General features: G+C 35.7%; 1 protein-coding gene across 1 annotated transcript in view; it reads left to right on the top strand.

Moving 5' to 3' along the window:
- Positions 1-17,785, top strand: part of l(2)41Ab (lethal (2) 41Ab) — a 56,919-nt gene that overhangs the window by 17,000 nt on the left and 22,134 nt on the right. The window contains exons 3-4 of the mRNA XM_075295442.1: positions 86-645; positions 14,264-14,408. Of these exons, the coding sequence (XP_075151557.1) occupies positions 86-645; positions 14,264-14,408 (705 nt within the window). The remainder of the gene's footprint in view (positions 1-85; positions 646-14,263; positions 14,409-17,785) is intronic.

Here is a 17,785-nt window from a genome sequence, read left to right as displayed (position 1 = left end):
GTCACACTTTTCCGTCCGTGTTGTACATAATTTTATTGGAACATTTTTCTGTAATTATAGCTATTACTTTTTCCATATATTTCAGGCAAAACACAATCCGATATTTTGGCCGAATTGGAAGAAAAACTTGTCGAAATACCCATTCTACTGGAACAGACCGAAAAAGATCTTAAAGAGGCAAAATTTGAAGGAACAAATTTAGAAACGCAAATACGAAGAATCCAATTGAAAATCGATAAAGAATACAATAAAAAGTACCAAACTGAAGAAAACATTCTTAAAATGGCCCAGGAGCAACTGATAACTGACAAAGCCAGCGAATACCGCCTTAAATTACTAAACAATTCACAGGAAGAACGCCGAAGTATGGAATTAAACTTGGCCCAAGCACAAAATCAGTTGGCTGAGACCCTTTTGGATATGGAACGATTCAAAGCAAATAACTTTCGGACAAGCCAGGAGAATGAAGAACTCAATGATAAGCTGGTTTCAATGGAACGCAAGGCTGATTTCTTAACCATGGAGCTTAAACAGCTTGAGACTCAAATTGAAATAAAAATGAAGAGAATGGATAAGTTAAATAATCAATTGGATGAATTATTGCGCTCGAATGATGGACAGGAGATTAGCCCAACCGAAATAAAGGTGCGTTTGGACACTTTAAAAAAATATACGAATACACTACAACCCTTATACTCAAACAAAAATTTTATTGGCTACTTACTATCTACGATCTACTACAATTAAAAATTAGCTAAAATGGGAAAGCACATTTTCCTAAAATACATGAATTTTCTGCTTTCTTTATATAGCATTTTCACTTCAAATGAAACCTTTTACATTTCAAATGAAACCCTTTTCAAATCAAATGAAACCTTTTTCAAATCAAATTAATGCTTTTTCAAATCAAAGGAAACATTTTACAAATCAAATGAAACCTTTTACATTTCAAATGAAACCTTTTTCAAATCAAATGAATCTTTTGAATTTTTAATGAAATTTTGATCCAGATTTTTGTTCGAATTCATATATAGATCATTAATGGTTGGGGTATAAGTAATGTGTACATGAAGGAAACAAATGGCATGGCTAAACAATTTATACTTTAAGGCTGAAAAAAGAAGACCAACAAAAAAACGTAGTAAAAACACAATGATAATGTTCTTTGATATTTCAGTATTTTAGATTTCATTTAAAACAAGTAAAGTAGAAAGTCGGGCGGGGCCGACTATATCATACACTAAACCACCCTTACTGAATTAGTAATCATAAGCATTTGTGGGGTAACATTGATATAGGTCTGGGAGATAAACCGCAGTTGCATATTTAAGAAAATTAAGGGGTACATTTTTATGGGTTCTTTGTCTCAATCTGACTATAGCTCATGGTCAGTGTTTTCAGGGTAAATGTTGGGTTTACCCTACAAGGACAAAAAAAGTTCCCTACTTTCCCATACATTCCCAAACAATTTTCCCTATAATATTTTTCGCTATATTTAAACAAATTTTACAAAATAAAAATCGTTGTAAGTACTTTATTATCTTAAAACTTGAAAATGCAACGTCTATAACGTAGACAATAAATTTGTATTACCACCACGGTTGCCACAGATGGTAGAATTCTACCAAAAATATAGTTAGTGCTATAGAAGATTCCATTTAGCCAACTTTGAGTAAGATCGGTTGATAAATAAGGGTTTTACGGCCAAATTTAGCAAAATCGGGTGATACATATATATGGGAGCTATATCTAAATCTGAACCGATTTGGATGAAATTTTGCAGACTTGATGAAAAAGATTATTTTTTGCCAAATTTGGTGACGATCCGTTTGTAAAAAAGCGCAACGTAACCCCATTTGTCGAAATCGGGCGATACATATATATGGAAGCTATATCTAAATTTGATCCGATTTCTTCCAAATTCAATAGCGTTCGTCCTTGTGCCCAAAAACCTCCCTGTACCAAATTTCATCAAAATAGGTTAATAATTGCGACCGGAATACTGTAAACAACAAATACATGGGCAGACAGACGGACGGACGGACACCAAGCGCTACATCGTCTCAGGAGGTGATTCTGAGTAGGTTGGTATATATTTTATGGGTTCTAAAATCAATATTTCTGGTAGGCACATTTTTTTGGCAGATGAAACTTATTATACACTGACCACTATGTGGTTTAGGGTATAAAAACAAATAAGGAAAATCATAAAGAAATATTAACGTCTTCTAATTGTATCTTTACGTAAAGTAGTTTTAGATAACAAATATTTGATCGTAAATTCTACGTCTGCCGAGAAATGGATCAGTACACTTTTTAAATATTTTTTGAAAATTTCCATTATTTTTTTTTTGTCCTTACTGTGTTTTATATCTGGCAAAATTCAGAAATCCCAGCAAAAAAAGCGTGGCCAAAAAATTCACAATTTTTTCAGATTGGATTTAGCATTTTTTTCGACAAAACTTAAATGATTTGTACCATTTTATGAATTCTTACTCTGTTTTTACCTATTTGAAACAACAAAAGTTAAAATTACCCATTAAAAGTATGAAAAAACTATGTTATAAAAAATTGAATGAAAAGAACTTCTTGGGTAGTTAAAATAAAGAACATCATTGGGAGTGCATCTTCTGGAAGTGCTTTTAAAGTTGTGCATTTGGAAGAACTTCCAAATTTTTTTGCTGGGATAGTAAAACAAAGAATGCATTTTTGGATGTACATTACGGGTAATGACTTAGGAAGAACTTCCGAATTTTTTGCTAGGATATAAAAAATGTCCAAAAAAGTTCGGATTTGGATTTTGGTTCCGTACACAAAAAAAAAAATATTTTGACTTATAATGCCACCAAATAAATCCTTAGTTTACAACTGACTTCAAAGAATTTTTTGTTTTATTTTTTAAATTTCGTATGAAAAATTACAATAGTTACTATAACTCATTATGGATTTTCGATTGGATGAAATTTCCCATGAGAATAGTAGACATCGATTAGTATTAGTGACTTTAATTTAATTAAAAATCCTAATAAATTTTTGAATAACATTTACCCTACCTATATTCAATTAAAACAAGCTTATATTTAAGAGGGCGTGCAATCCTAAATTAAGACTTGGATAATCAATAATTTTATCATTAGTTGAGGGTACAAATAAGAAAGTAACACATAATTCTTCAAGGAAATAATTCTTCAAAAAAGTGTATTTTTGCTTTTAGCGAAAATAATTTTGCGGACTAATTCATTCATTAAAAAGAATTCCTTTGGTTTTAGAGATTCATTTGATTTGAAAAAAAGTTTCATTTGATTTAAAAAAGGTTTCATTTGATTTGAAAAAGGTTTCATTTGAAGTGAAAATGCTATATATACAATTTTTCTTACCCAGGACGTGGTTACAATCCGTCCAATGTTTGAAGCCTTTTTGTAGCCATGCAAATTTGCACCGCAACCAGGTTATGATGATCTTGGTCACCATTTAAAATGTTTTGATCTTTATGAAGAACTTTTTTCCACCTTTACGTTGTGTACTTACTTTCCTCACAAACGAAATTTTAAACCAACGAAGGTTTGTTTAAACCACATTGCATACAAACGGTCTTGGTATCAATCGCAGTTTCGACCAAAACACCAAAAAGTTTTCCAGAGGTGGATGATCCCCTCTCAGTAATTTAAATGAAAGTTCGGAGGGTTCACCATTTGTAGTACTCTGAAAGAAGAGTTTTCTTTTCTCAGGAACGAAATTTTAGAAAAGCAAAGTTTTCTTTGCACGCTAATTTTGTTTCTTTAACAACAAATAAAACGTATTAAATACAATCGATGAATCGTTTGTCATCAATTCGGATATATTTGCTCTTAAAGAAAATACTTTACATTAAAAGGGAATTTTGTTTGTCTAAAATTTCGTTCCGGAGGAAAACATTTTTTCTATGGGTGTATCACGATGGACTGAACAGTCTAAGTGAGCCTAAAAATAATAAAGGGTAGCTCTCAAGGCCGTAGCCAGGATTTTATTTCGGGGGGGTTCAACTTAAAAAAAAAATATTCATATAATCTCATGTGTAGAAAATTTTATTTATGCATAGGTATGTATACAATATTTTTATAATATTAAATTGAGCAGACGGGCTTTTTGGGCAGCAAATAAATCAATGACTTCTTCAGTCGGCACATTTATTCGGCGATGAACCGACATTAATGCCAATCCTTTGAGTCTACTCTCGCTAGTCGAATTTCTAAGATACGTCTTTAATCTCTTCATTGTTGAAAATGGACGTTCGGATGAGCACGTAGTAACTGCAGGGATGGAAAATGCAGTACTATAGTACTTTTTTCAAAACTTTCACACCCCGGTCAGTACCGTTGTACCCCCGCGAATGATTTAGTACCATCTGTGTGTACATTTTTGAGTCGATATCAGATTTACGGTACAATAGCTTTGACAAAATATTTTAATATTTTGAGAAAGTCTTTATCAACCTTATATGCTAATAGTCTTTTACAAATATGGCAAAACAGACATGTTCATGTGGGAAGAAAATCCCGATTTTGTTAAAGACATAGTCAAAAACAGGATTTTATTGAACTTCAAGAATGTTTTAGTCGAAAAAAGAATGCGATTCTATATTATCGATTTTTTATTTCGGTAGAAAATGTCAAAATTTTATTTCTATATAGAATTTTTGCAAAATTTTATTTTTATAGAAAATTTTGTAAAAATTTTATTTCTATATGAAATTTTTGCAAAATTTTATTTCTATAGAAAAAATTTTGCAAAATTTTTTTCTATAGAATTTTTTTGCAAAATTTTATTTCTATAGAAAATTTTTGCAAAATTTTATTTATATAGAAAATTTTGTCAAGATTTTATTTTCTTTAAAATTCAGTCTCTTGACAATAATCTTCCAGTGAAATTTTTGTTGAAATTTAGTAAAAAGTACCTTTCCGCTCAAAAAATTCCTTTTTTGTACTTTCTTAAAAATTGTATTTTCCATCCCTGAGTTACTGGCAAAGTGACCAAAATTTTTATACCCTGCTCCACACTGTGGAACAGGGTATTATAAGTTAGTGCATATGTTTGCAACACCCAGAAGGAGACGAGATAGACACATGGTGTCTTTGGCAAAAATGCTCAGGGTGGGTTCCTGAGTCGATATAGCGATGTCCGTCTGTCCGTCTGTCCGTCTGTCCGTCTGTCCGTGAACACATTTTTGTAATCAAAGTCTAGGTCGCAGTTTTAGTCCAATCGACTTCAAATTTGGCACAAGTATGTGTTTTGGCTCAGAATAGATCCCTATTGATTTTGGAAGAAATCGGTTCAGATTTAGATATAGCTCCCATATATATATTTCGCCCGATATGGACTTATATGGCCCCAGAAGCCAGAGTTTTACCCTAATTTGCTTAAAATTTTGCACAAGAAGAACAATTAGTACTATAGTCAAGTGTGCCAAATTTTATTGAAATCGGTTCAGATTTAGATATAGCTCCCATATATATCTTTCGCCCGATACGGACTAATATGGACCCAACAGCCAGAGTTTTATACGGATTTGCTTGAAATTTTGTATTAGCATAACACTTAGTCGTATAGTCAAGTGTGCAAAATTTGATTGAAATCGGTTCAGATTTAGATATAGCTCCCATATATATCTTTCGCCCGATATGGACTTATATGGCCCCAGAAGCCAGATATTTGGCCGAATTTGGTTGAAATTTTGCACTAGGAGCACAATTAGTAGTATAGTCAAGTGTGCAAAATTTGATTGAAATCGGTTCAGATTTAGATATAGCTCCCATATATATCTTTCGCCCGATATGGACTAATATGGTCCTAAAAGCTAGAGTTTTGACCCAATGTGGTTGAAATTTTGCACAGGGAGTAGATTTAGCATTCTAGCTATGCGTGCCAAATTTGATTGAAATCTGTTAAGATTTATATATAGCTCCCATATATAGCTTTCGCCCGATTTACACTCATATGACCACAGAGACCAATTTTTTGCTCCGATTTAGTGGAAATTTTGCACAAGGAGTAGGTTTAGCATTGTAGCTATGTGTGCCAAATTTGGTTGAAATCGATTCAGATTTAGATATAGCTCCCATATATATCTTTCGCCCGATATGCACTTATATGGACCCAGAAGCCAGAGTTTTATCCCGATTAGCTTAAAATTTTGCACAAGGAGCACAATTGGTAGTATATTCATGTGTGCCAAATTTGATTGAAATCGGTTCAGATTTAGATATAGCTTCCATATATATTTTTCGCCCGATATGGACTTATATGGCCCCAGAAGCCCGAGTTTTGGCCCAATTTAGTTGAAATTTTGCACAGGGAGTAGATTTAGCATTCTAGCTATGCGTGCCAAATTTGATTGAAATCGGTTCAGATTTATATATAGCTCCCATATATAGCTTTCGCCCGATTTACACTCATATGACCACAGAGGCCAATTTTTTGCTCCGATTTAGTTGAAATTTTGCACATGGAGTAGAATTAGCATTGTAGCTATGCCTGCCAAATTTGGTTGAAATCGGTTAAGATTTAGATATAGCTCCCATATATATGTTTTTCTGATTTCGACAAAAATGGTCAAAATACCAACATTTTCCTTGTAAAATCGCCACTGCTTAGTCGAAAAGTTGTAAAACTGACTCTAATCTTCCTAAACTTCTAACACATATATATCGAGCGATAAATCATAAATGAACTTTTGCGAAGTTTCCTTAAAATTGCTTCAGATTTAAATGTTTCCCATATTTTTTTACTAAAATTGTGTTCCACCCTGATGGATTAGCCAACATAAAATTTTGAGTCTATAGATTTTGTAAAAGTCTATCAAATTCTGTCCAAATCGAGTGATATTTAAATGTATGTATTTGGGACAAACCTTTATATATAGCACCCAACACATTTGACGGATGTGATATGGTATCGAAAATTTAGATCTACAAAGTGGTGCAGGGTATAATATAGTCGGCCCCGCCCGACTTTAGACTTTCCTTACTTGTTAAAAGAATATGCACGTTTGGAAATATCTCTTTATTGCTTCCATCGCTGAATTATGCAGGTTCTTTTCGCAGGTTTTGCGCCATTTCATTTACACATGTGTGTTTGGCTGTTTCGTTGTTGTTGCTATGGCCAAACATAGCAAGTCATGTTCACAAAAAGAACAACAAACAAACATAAAAAGCAGAAATGCATTTTCCAAAAATGAAATTTGTGGTGCGAGAACACAAACAATTTGTTTTTTCGACCGTCGTTTGACGGGCTTTTCAACTAGTATTCTATGATTTGTGCAAGTTTTATAGATAAGCGTTTTTCAAAATAAAACCTCCAGCTTTTCATCAACATCTTCGATAAGATTTTTCTATGCAGCTAAAAATATATATTTATTTATATAAAAATATTCATTCATTTCGGGGGGGTTTGATCCCCCTCACCCCCCCCCCTGAATACGGCCTTGGTAGCTCTTATACTCATCAACCCATACAGCCAAGCATAATACCTATTTATAGGCCACTGTGTAATGCACCCACAAACCGCGCCTAAAGAAACTTCGTTGAAAGAAAACAAATAACTTTAGTTGCAACTTCTGATGGTACATTTTTTTAAACGATACTATTTTTTGGTAAAACATATTTCAAAATTGTTCCTACAATTTCCAAGTATGTGTACCATATTAAATTTTTACTACAAAACATCAAGATGTGTAATAATGGCGGCGTAATGCAATTTGTTTTTCAGAAAAGAACAACAAAACGAGATCGGCTGTGGTTTTGGAATAGAAATGTTTTTATTTAAAAATGTTCGCAAATTTCACTTTTTGTTTTTCTCAACATTTTTTATTATACTTTTATATATTAATTGCCAGGGGTTTAATCTGGGTTTGTTGCACTATAACAGAACGCTTTAGCACACTTAGTCAAAAGCCATTGAACACGAAGCGCCGAAACGTCAATTCAAATGTTTCCACGTATAACATTATAACCACTTCTCGAGATGTTCATTATTAGTTTGAGTGAAACAATAAAGAACACAAATGTCACCAGGGGTATTTTTATCAAATATTTATTTTCAAAAATTAAAACTTCTAGTAAGTGCTTCTCAAAAGAACATCCATGGAAGTGAAAAGTCAATTGGCACAGGTTCAAATCCCTGTGTGAAATTTTTAATTTTATTTTCATTATTTTTTTAATTTTTTATTTTATATTCTTTTTTTCGACATTTATGCCCTGTTCTTGTATATCGAATGAAAACCAGTTCGAAAGAAAGGCAGTCACTCGAATTCGAATGAATTTGGGTTTTTCTATAAATGTTGCTGAAACAAAAAAATTGCGTCATACCAAATGTTGCTTTTACCAAAGACAATAAACTTGAGGAAGATAGGAAATTGGCTTGCATCATACCAAATGTTGCATTTACCATGTTAGTTCCATACATGTTTGTAATTTTTTTATTTGTTTTTCGTTTTTATATTTTAAATGACAAACTTAATTTTCTTAATGAAACAATGTTAAATTTTAGGCAACAACCAAAAAATTACATTTTCCCCTTTATAGAAATTTATTTCGTGTACTTAATTTCTTTTTATTTGCATTTTAATGCTATGCCAATAAATGTCGTATACGCGTTTGGTTCGAGTATTAAACTAACCCGGTAAATGGTTCGATCTCCTCAGTAGCTAATTTCCTATCTTCCTGAATCTATAATCTTTGCTTGTGCAGAACTTTTGTATACACACCACATTAGTTATCAATTTATATATGGACCAATTATTGCATGACTGTTAGTGAACCCATATCCTATTCAACCGTCGAACGGAACGGACGTGTTTTTTAATAGCGGATAAAATCATCGTAATAATTACCTACTACGAATTTCAAGTGTGGTGGGATATTAGGCCACCATGCAGAGAAATTCAAAGACATCCACTGGGTTGCTAACTTCAGGGCCCAGTGGACGGGTATCGACTGGAGTTATAAATTTGGGCAATGACCAAGAGTTAGGCCCAATTAGTCGACCTGTAGACAGGTGGCGACAATTTGACAAGTCGAACCTTTTCCAAGGTAACGGCATCAAAAGGAGGTAATCCCTCACGAAAGAGATTCAAGGAACGCAGAAATGCTTTGTTTATCCTAAAGAAATTAGGATCAGTCGACCCAAGCACGTTGTCGGCTAAACAAAGCGATTCCTTAAAATGGGCTCAAGGAATTCTTGAGGCTGGAAAAAGGGAACGATCACCGGATGAGCTGCCATCCTCCAAAAGGGATCAACGATCGTTTGCCTCAGTTGCTAAAGACAGCCTTGTGATGGCTATTATAAATAAAGGAGCATTGGACGGTATGGTTCCAAAGCAAAAATAGGGGGAAATTGAGAATGCTTTGACTGGCGTCTACTCACAGGTGCTGGAAAAGTTTCCCGGCCCAGATCCTCGACACCAAGAGGCTGGTTGGTATCAAGGACGATTTAAGCTAGTCGCATTTGAGGACCAGAGGTCTATAGAATGTTTTAAAGCTGCTCTGATACTAATTGGTGAAGTTTGGGAAGGAGCTGCTCTAGAGTTAGTCGAGAAGAAAGGCATACCGGCTAGACCAAGAGCACATGCGTGGATACCTGCAAACCCTCCTGACCCTGAATCTATTTTAAATAGACTGAAACAATGCAATCCACATCTTCCAACAGCTGATTGGAAGGTTGGCCGTTTGGATGAAGTGGATGGGCCAAGACGGCATGCAGTGTTTATATTGAACACTCAGTCTTTGCCACATCTAGCAAAGTCTCAGGGCCGTGTATGTTATGGCTTTCATTATATCCAAATGAAGGTATATAAAAACGATCAGCTAAATGATTCAGAAATGGACAAGCCTCTGTCTGAATCAGAAGTAAGCGGATCCTCTTGCGAAGTCGAGGGAGATACCAAAGTTGAAGACATGGATAGATACCGTATGCGTGAGGAGGCTTCTATTGCCTCAGAACTCACCAAAGTTGAACCTATGGTTATTGCGAGAGTCACCGATATCTCTGAAGAGGACATTCTTGATGCCTCGATTGAAGCGGCTGATGTGACGGTTGTTGAAAATCTCGATGGTCCTACGGATCCTCCAGATAAATCTTCATCATTGTAAGGCTGCATGTGCTGCCTTAAAAGTTCTCCTGATGAAAGGGGACATAGACATAGTTCTTATTCAAGAACCATATGTTTATAGAAACAAAATATGTGAATTAAGTACTCCGGGGTTCAAACTATTGCAGTATACTGGTAATGATGTAATTCGAGCCTGTATAATTGCTAAAAACGAGCTTAACTTGTTTCTGCTTCCTTCAATGTGCAATGCAGACACTGTCGTTGCCAATTTAGAAATAGCCAAATGCAAATATTGGGTATCTTCGGTCTATATGGGACATGACAGGGAGATGCCTCCATGTGCCGTTAAGACCTTAGTTGAGGAGTCACTGAAAACAAAGACGAAACTCATTATGGGATGCGATGCGAATGCGCATCATAGTATATGGGGAAGTAGTGATACTAATGCAAGGGGAGAGTCGCTAATAGAGTTTATTTTGCGTACTAATCTGGTAGTTTGCAACAAGGGAGATGCCCCAACCTTTGTCACTAAAAACAGGCAAGAGGTTTTGGACATCACCTCGGCCTCGCAAGAACTGAATGAAATGATATCTGAGTGGCATGTTTTAAGTGAACACAGCTTCTCAGATCATCGCTACATCAGTTTCAAATTTGATGTTCATACCACCAAGACCATATTTCCGCCAAATGTTAGGAAAGCTGACTGGAATAGGTATAGGGAATCGTTCAATATGATGATACCGGAAATACCAGAGACAAATATGAGCACTGTGCAAGTTATCGAACACGCAGTGGAGAGGATTACTAAGGCCTTCAACATTTCACTGAAAGCCGCATGCCCTAAAGGGAAGGCAAGGGGGAAAAATCGACCACCATGGTGGTCTACGGAGTTAGGTAATATGAAGAAATCGTGCAGGAAGCTCTTTAACAAAGCAAAGTCCACCAGAGCTCCTGTGGATTGGGACGCTTACAAGAAGAATCTGAGAGGATACAAGCGAGAACTGAGAAAGGCTCAGCATAACTCTTGGAATGATTACTGCAGCAGCATTGAGAATACGTCCGAGGCTTCCAGACTACGGAAGGTGCTAGCATCCACGAGCTCCGCTCCAGGTTTCATTAAAACATCGGAGGGCAATTGGACAACGTCCAGTGAGGAGACGCTGGAGGTACTATTGGACACACATTTTCCCGGAAATCAGACGGTTGAACCATGCACTGGCGGTGCCACAGTGGCTCAGCGGTCGCTTCCTATCGAGGAAATTGTATCAGAATCTAGAATAAAATGGGCGTTAAATAGCTTTGGATCATTCAAATCCCCCGGACCTGATGGAATTACTCCGGCGGAGTTACAAGCGGTGGCTGACAGAATTATCCCCTGGTTGTCGGCGATATATATAGGATGTATCAACTTAGCATATATTCCACGAAAGTGGAAAGAATCAAAAGTCGTTTTCATACCTAAAGCGGGAAAAGCCTCTCACTCGAATGCGAAGGATTTCCGACCAATCAGCTTATCATCATTCCTACTTAAGTGTGTAAATATAACCATAGCGATAGGCGGTGGGCGAAACATTTTTGCCGCAACGGCAAATACAATAAGCTTGACGGCGAATAATTCCCTTTTTCACGTTTCCTAGCGTTTTTGTTGTCAATACAGCATGCTTTGACAATATGAAACAATGAAGTTGAAAAAAAACATACAATGGCTTGTTATTTGTTGAGTTATTTCAAGAAAAAATAATCTACTCGTGTCCAGGCAACAGCAATTCCTAGTGGTGAGTTAAAAAAATTGATAAGCGATGGCAACACTATACCAGTTTTCGCCATGGAGTTAGAATAAGTTTTAATTTAGCGACACGCCGCTAGCCGTCACGGTATTCCGTCGCGGATTTTGGGCTTCCCATAACAAATACACGTAAATAAGTGTTCGCCTACCGCCTATCGCTATGGTTATATTTACACACTAAGACTCTGGAGAGGATGATAGATATTTATCTTAGAACTAGAGTCGATTCAAGTTTGCTCTCGAAACGACAACATGCATACTCGAAAGGCAGATCTACTGAGACCGCATTACATGAACTAGTCAGCTTTATTGAAAGCTCACTATCTGTCAAAGAATACACAATCGTGGCATTTCTAGACATCGAAGGGGCGTTCAATAACGTCCATCCGAGCTCGATATTAAATTGACTGACAACTCTGAATGTTGATCCAGGTATACTTAGGCTGTTAGACGAACTTCTAAGGAAGAGACGCATTTCAGCCACACTAGGACAAGCAAACATACAAAGGTATGTGAACAGAGGCACTCCTCAAGGAGGAGTTCTATTCTTTGGAATGTTGCTATAAACGACCTTCTGGTTTCCCTAGAAAAAGAAAGGATACAAGTGGTGGCATACGCAGATGATATGGCGCTAGCAGTCAGGGGAAAATTCCCATCAACAGTTAGAGATATTATACAGAGAGCCCTCCGGATGACTGAGAAATGGGCGAAAGATAATGGTCTTGGGGTAAATCCTGCAAAGACAGAACTAGTCATGTACTGCAAAGATCGCAAAACTCCCACGGTTAGGCCCATTTCCTTAGGGGGTATTAAAATTCCCTTTAGGGAGTGTGCAAAATACCTTGGCGTTATTTTGGACAGGAAGCTGAACTTTAAGCTTAATATTGAAGAAAGGGCGAGGAAAGCAACGGTAGCTTTATACTCGTGCAAAAAGGCAATAGGGAAAAAGTGGGGACTAAAACCAAAAATTGTACATTGGCTATACACGGCAGTGGTTAGACCTGTAATGCTATATGGTGTTGTAGTCTGGTGGCCGGCACTTCACCAGCCGACAAGTTTAGACAAAGTTCAGCGTATGGCGTGCTTGTGTATCTCAGGTGCATTCAGCAAGACAGGAACAAACTCCCTTAATGTCATACTGCATCTATTGCCTTTAGACATTTTGGCCAAACAGTCAGCTGCAACAACGGCTGTGCGGTTGCGCGAGCTATCGCTGTGGTGGGAAAAAAGTTACGGTCACAGTTCGGTCCTCAAAATAATGCCAGACGTGCCTAACGTAGTGGATTACACTTTGGCGAGTCCACTTTTCGACAAAAAGTTTGAGACTCTAATTCCCAACAGTGAGGCGTGGTGTACACGGACACCGGGGAATAAAAGATATATAGATTTCTACACTGATGGCTCCAAATTGGATGGCCAAGTGGGTTTCGAAGTATATTCTAAAGATCTGGAACTTCGAATAGCCAAAAGATTACCTGATCACTGTAGTGTTTTTCAGGCTGAAATATTAGCAATAAGAGAGGTGGCGAATTGGCTGAGAAGTAATGTTCCAAAAAATGTGGGCATTAATATATACTCAGACAGTCAACCTGCAATAAAATCCTTGGACTCTGTGTTCCTCAACTCGAAAACGGCCATCGACTGCCGCAAATCTCTCAATGAGATGACTGAGCAGCACAATATTCACCTAATATGGGTGCCTGGCCACAGGAACATACCGGGGAACTGCGAAGCAGATGAGCTAGCAAGGCTAGGAACTACCTTACATATTCCAGGGGAACTAGAATCTGTTGGTGTGCCTCTGGCTACCTGCAAGCTCTTACTGCGTGAGAAGGCTGTCATGATGGCAAATGTTCGATGGGAGAACGACACTAAGCAAATATGGCCCCATTTAAACTTAAACCGCACACTAGATATGCTAGTGTTCTCGAGACGTCAGATATCACTCCTGATATCTGCTATAACGGGTCGCTGCCTGATAGGCGATTTTGCAAAAACTATTGGTGCGAAGTATAATGACTATTGTATGAGCTGTCATGATGCGGAGGAAAAGGAATCAATAAAACACCTCTTGTGTGAGTGTCCTGCATTTTGTGTAAGGCGTAAGCAAATTTTAGGGGCATATACCTGGAAAACGTTAACAACAATTTGGTGCACTAAATTTACTACTAAAAGTACTCAGAATTTCACCACGACCAAGAAATTTTACACATTATGGTGTCTGAGATGTTACATAGGGATAATGACTATGTCTGTATACCCCAACCAATGGAGGGGATTTACTAACATACACCTTTCTGGGTGTATCCATCTGAATATCCGAAAACCTGAAAATATATTCCGCCAAAACGGAACACAAATATTAACTAGTTGGCTTCTTATATTTCCCACAGATAAAGCAATTGGAGAAAATTATACAAGCAACAGAACAACAGATACGAGACTACCAACAATTCTGGATTATGCTGCAAAATCACTATGTTAATCTAACCCAAAAGAGAAGTGGCCAAATGAATCAAATACAAATTACCAGGAAACGTGAGTATCATTCGAATCAACGAAAAATAACCATAGTTATAGTTTGCACACAAGTTTGGCTTTTATAACGAATGCTACTTTTGTAATACTTTGTTTTTTTTTTTCGGACCGAATAATGTAAACAACTCATATAGTTTATGAAAAGTTCGAGCTAAATCCCTTCATATACTCAAAAAAAAAGTTTACTTGGATCCAAAGATTTTGACCTTCCTTTAAGGATTTTGGTATTGATTCCTAGCCAAAGATGCGACTTCTATAAAATAAAGAAAATTTTTACGGACCTCCTTGGCTTTAAATCTAGGATCGATAAAATTAAAATTGGATACAGATCTCATTCATCGAATTTGCATTCTCTGTTTGCGATATATTAATAAAGTTATTCATGTAAAAGGTAGTTAAAATTTCAAGGGTCGATGTTGATTTTGAATAAAACACAAAAGATTTAGGAAATTATTGTAATTTTATTTTATTATGATACATTGGTATTACTCAATTATTTATGGAACAAAATATCGGCCAAATGGGCGCCGCGACCTCGGTGGCACACATTCATCCGATGGTCCAAATTTTCGATGACGCTGAGGCATAATGGAGGTTCTATGCCGTTAATGTGCCAAATTATCTCATCCTTTAGCTCTTGAATTGTTGCTGGCTTATCGACGTACACCTTTCCTTTCAAATAACCCCAAAGAAAAAAATCCAACGGTGACATCGCCATTACGTGAGATAACACGACCATTGAATTTGTTGCGCAAAAGTGTCATTGTTTCGTTAGCTGTGTGGCAAGTGGCACCGTCCTGCTGAAACCACATATCGTCCACATCCATATCTTCCAATTCGGGCCATAAAAAGTTCGTTATCATCTCACGATAGCGAACACCATTCACAGTAATTGCCTGACCGGCCTCATTTTGGAAAAAATACGGCCCGATGATACCGCCAGCCCATAAACCGCACCAAACAGTCACTCTTTGGGGTGCATTGGTTTTTCGACAATCACTCTTGGATTCTCATTCGCCCAAATGCGGCAATTCTGTTTATTGACGAATCCACTGAGGTAAAAATGTGCCTCATCACTGAAGATGATTGAAGATGATCGAAAATTGATCATCCACTGTTGCCATTTCTTGGAACCATTCTGCCCATTCACGACGTCCATGGTTCAAATTGAGTAAGTCTGAAATAGAGAAATGTCAAATAAAATTCGGAAAAAACTTGGCGTTTAGGTGTGGTTCACACTCAACATCGGCCCTTACAATTTAACCACCCACAACAAATTCCAGTTTCAAAATCCAAATTATGCCAAGTACTTTAAAGTAAAAACTGTTTTCTTAATGTAAAAAAAAAACTTTAAACGCTAAATCCTTAAACGCTAAATCCTATATTTGATGCGTTTTGATCTTAAATTTAAAAATTCAATATGTCAGTTGAGTTAAATACGATTTCTTTAAATTAAAAATGTTTTTCTTAATTTTAAGAAACATTTGCCTTACTTCAAAGATCTACAACTTCAACAGAGGGACGCAAAATTTCAAGATTTGTGTCCTAAAATTAATGAAAAAAAATTTTGAAGCAAGGATTATAAACTTTCTTTTAATTAAAATGTCATTATTTAAAAAAATTGTTCTTAGCATTGAGTAAATTTCGAGTCCTAAAATTTAAGTTGCATAATCTTCCATATTAGGTCAATATTTTTTCAGTGTAGATTTACTGTAGTTGGTTCTATACTATTAAACCTAAAAAACTAAAGAAGAATCTAGAGTTACGCCATTTCCAATGCATTGCAAAATAATTTAGTAATAAATATGATATTGATATTTTCGTCATTTATTAAAAAAAAAAATATTTCTCCCATTTAAATTCAACAAAAACAAGTATATACGGCCTAAGTTCGCCGAATTTTATCTACGATGGATTGCGTAAAAAGTTCTACTAAAGCCAATCATCCACAATCGAATTACTTGAGTTGTAATTGTCTTCTAAATCATAAAAAAATAAAAAAGCCAGATTAAATACACCGAAAAAAGTGAACGATTTTATAGGAAGAATGAACTACCTCGCGCGAAAATTGAACTAAATTTTACTCCACATTTTGAGATTTCCACAAAACGTTGTTAAAACCAGGAAAATTTAATGCCCTCTTGTAGTTTTTGACTGCAGTTCACGAAATTACATACTCTCATAGAAGAAAAAATGAACTAAAAGTAAAGAAGAAAATCATTGGCGCCAAATCATCACCATTTTAACCATACAGTAGTTTATTCTTACTATTTTTGGGAATCGTACGAAAATCTTCGTTTTTTTTAGTTCCTATTGTGTACGGTCATTGAACTTTACACCCACGTTTAGTTCATAAAATTTTTGAGACATACTTAAAAAAAGTAAGATTTCATTAAGCTTAGAAAATTTCGAGAAAAATAATATAATTTAAATACACCCAGAAAAAAGTGCTTTCGAAACTAAAGAAAAAAATGTTTATCAATTTAGTTTAGCCATTTTATTTCCATTAAGTTAAATTTTTGTGTGAAATAATAAAATTTACTTGTAAAAAAATCCTAAACTGAAAGAATTTACTACTGAACAAGAAAATTTTATTCACTGATAACAAAGCATTCGTAAAAATAAACAAAAACCGAACTAAAACCAAGTTTCCTCAAATTTAGTAAGATTTCTTATAAAATGATAATTCTGACTTCCTTTATTATAGAAAGCTTATCATAAATACGAATAACACTTGGCATAGAAAAATATTTTAGTTCTTTCGTACTAAAAAGTATTCAATCCTTTCAAAACTTAAGGAAACACACTTGTTAGAATATAGGCAAATTTCCTACATTTCTTTTATCTACCTGTAATCGATACCTGTCTTTGATGTAATCGATATGTTTGCGCGTGGGTTGTTTTTTAGTTTGAATCGCGTTGTTATGGTATACGGAGAGATTGTTAAAAAATAATATAGTAAAATAATATAATAAATAACAAATAAAATATTTATTATTTTAAATTAGTGAGAATTTTTTCTTTTTTTTTCAAAATTATTGAACATAAATAACAAAGTCTATCAATGTTCGCGATGGTGTATAAAGAAAGAAAACAACAACAGAATAACAACCCCTTCATTCGCCTTCATTTTGGAAACTTCAATTATCAGGTAACATTCATACACTGACGCTAACCTTTTGTGAAAAAATTGGTTTATGATTTTTTATACCCTGCGCCACACTGTGGAACAGGGTATTATAAGTTAGTGCATATGTTTGCAACACCCAGAAGGGGACGAGATAGACACATGGTGTCTTTGACAAAAATGCTTAGGGTGGGATCCTGAGTCGATATAGCCATGTCCGTCTGTCCGTGAACACATTTTTGTAACCAAG

The sequence above is a fragment of the Haematobia irritans genome, chromosome 2 (assembly GCF_050003625.1).
Source record: "Haematobia irritans isolate KBUSLIRL chromosome 2, ASM5000362v1, whole genome shotgun sequence".
In the NCBI taxonomy this organism is placed as follows: domain Eukaryota; kingdom Metazoa; phylum Arthropoda; class Insecta; order Diptera; family Muscidae; genus Haematobia; species Haematobia irritans.
This window is presented reverse-complemented; position numbering and strand designations above follow the sequence as displayed.